Source organism: Notothenia coriiceps, unplaced genomic scaffold, assembly GCF_000735185.1.
Source record: "Notothenia coriiceps isolate Sejong01 unplaced genomic scaffold, NC01 NC01_scaffold00029104, whole genome shotgun sequence".
Lineage (NCBI taxonomy): Eukaryota > Metazoa > Chordata > Actinopteri > Perciformes > Nototheniidae > Notothenia > Notothenia coriiceps.
In genome coordinates this window covers 259-2,547 of record NW_011361805.1, presented here as the reverse complement: position 1 = coordinate 2,547, position 2,289 = coordinate 259, and the positions used below count along the sequence as shown (strand labels likewise).

Genomic DNA, 2,289 nt, shown 5'->3' with positions numbered 1-2,289 from the left:
CGTTTTCTGTTATGGATCAGTATCAACAGTCCTGCCAGTACGTTACTATATTATTAATACTACTTTAGTTATAGCCTGATATATGATAGCTAACTTTACAATGTTGTGATGTGACTGACGTTAGCTAACATTAACTGCTAACGCTGGTCACTCACAAGACAGCTGTGGTGTGAGGAGAACTCCATCGTTTATGGACACTGTACGCAATATAGGCGTAGTTCTGTTAGTATAAGATGTACTTTCTTGATCCAAAATCGGGAAATTGTGTTGTTATGAATAAAAAACAAATATTTTTTTAATTTCTAACTTTTTTATATTTTTTTCATTTTCTTTTTCCGGAGCCCCCCCATTGATTGATGCGCCCTTAACATTCGCCTATACTGCCTATGCCAAGGGCCGGCCCTGGCTTTGGTCTCAAAAGTGTGATCCAGTCTTCTCGAAATCATCTGTGCATGTGATGGAGGAATACACAGTGCCTGTAGGGGGTGTGGTCTCAATAATAATGCAGTAAGCAGTGTGCTATGGCATGGATATTCAAGTGTACTTGAATGGCATCTGTTTGTTTTAGTCAAGATTGTGCTGAAATATACTTTCTCCAACTATATTTAAGTTCCCTTTGAAGAGCCAACCTTCAATTTTGAAAATTCCCAGTTCATTCCCGTTTATTCCTGTTAATTCCCATGGAAAGTTTCCAGTAGTTCCATAGTAGTGTATTGGTTTGAATATGTTTGTTATTCAAATATTTATTTTACTTTATTTATCTTAATTGCGTGTCTGCAACTTTTTTGGCAGTTTAAAAGTTGAGACACAAAGCAGTGATACATTTAGTAGCATTAGAATACATTAAACAGTACACAGATATGTTCTCATACTCCTTTGAAGAAATTGTGTAAACTTGTAAATGTTTGATTTAAAAAAGTTAAGTAACCAACGTAATACGTAAACGCACACATTTATGTACATACATATTTGCGAATTAACAAAAAACGCAGTAAGTATTTTGTGACATTCTTTGTTCTATTTCCACATATTTTCATAGTCTCTCCTTCAGAGCCGGATGTTGATTTCACTGCGCACACCGTCACCGAAAACACTCTCGTTTCCGTCTGACAGGAAGCCGCTGCCTGTGCACACTGTGGTGACGTTGGTTTCGAGGTTTGTGATCCGCTGTTTTAGTCGAAGCTGGGAAGAGTTGAACTCACTCTGCAGACGGGCCAAACACGTCTGAAAAACAGGGTCATTGTTAATAATCAGCATTATTGTAGTGGCTGTAGCGTAGTATTAAACCTGCGGAAGTAGTAAACTGACCTGTAGCCGGTCCAGACTGGTTTCCAGCCTCTCCACCTTCTCTTCAAGCTCCTCCCCTGCAGACACATTCACTTCCTCCAGAAGCCCCTCCTTCTGCAGGATGTCCCGCCCCCTCTGCTCTAGCTGGGCCCTGGCATGGGGGAACTCCTGAAGCGCCTCCATCAGGTCTTGTTTTGAAAGGCAGAAGAGGTCTGAGTATCCCAGACTGCGGATGTTAGCTGTACGACGGTTCCCCATCTTGCTGCCGCTGATGTTCAAGATGCTGATTTCCCCGAAACAGCTTCCTGATGTCAGAACAGCAAACTGGGTGACTCCATCCTCCCCCACCACTGCCAGCTGGCCATCTTTAATGATGTACATCTCCTTACCCACATCACCCTTGGAAGAAAAAAAGGAATGAGGATATATATCAGGATTTACAAAACTGTCCTTTCAACAAAATGGCAGAGTAAGTACTGTCTTCACTTTCTGTTGTTCATTTGTTTCCACGTTGTATTTTTGGTTCCTACCTTTTAAGTGCAACATTATTAGAGGCGGAACTAATCTGCTGTGTTTTGTGTTACACCTGTTTAATCGACGCACTGGATAGTTGCAACGGCAGAGCAACGCAGGACGTTAAAGGAAAACTAAGGAAACCAAGGGAAAAATGCATATAAAGTTATCAGCCCCTCTAGATGACTAGCAGCCTACAAGTTCTCGCGGGTTGGAATAGGTCCCACAAGAATAAACCCCGTATTTAATCAAGACCTCAGCCTCGTGTCATTTACTGGAGAGAGCTACAGTGAGAACTCGACTGCTCCGCATGAGTAGACGAGTAAAACGGCGCCAGGCGGCAGCGATCCATGGACGGCACGGGACATCTCCGTCGCAGCGTGTGCATCTGTAGCAGCCATCTACACAGCAGCACAAGATCCAACTACTTCTGGAAGGTCCAGGTGTTTTAGTGTAAATGTAGGTGCAACAAAGAGACTTTAAAGTGCC

The 2,289-nt window shown here is 42.6% G+C and overlaps 1 protein-coding gene across 1 annotated transcript; it reads right to left on the bottom strand.

Annotated features, from left to right (window-relative positions):
- Window positions 1-507: 507 nt before the first annotated feature.
- Window positions 508-1,672, bottom strand: LOC104958577 (cyclic nucleotide-gated cation channel-like). The gene is made up of 2 exons (XM_010786318.1): window positions 1,309-1,672; window positions 508-1,224 (listed from the first exon to the last, which is right to left on the bottom strand). The coding sequence occupies exons 1-2, from the start codon at window positions 1,666-1,668 to the stop codon at window positions 1,048-1,050; spliced, it is 537 nt and encodes a 178-aa protein (XP_010784620.1). The 5' UTR covers window positions 1,669-1,672; the 3' UTR covers window positions 508-1,047.
- Window positions 1,673-2,289: the final 617 nt, after the last annotated feature.

Coding starts and splice junctions, on each gene's coding strand:
- LOC104958577 (XM_010786318.1), bottom strand. CDS start 1,668: ATGTACATCATTAAAGATGGCCAGCTGGCAGTGGTGGGGGAGGATGGA. Junction 1,225..1,308: donor CCAGTCTGGACCGGCTACAG/GTCAGTTTACTA, acceptor CCTGTTTTTCAG/ACGTGTTTGGCCCGTCTGCA.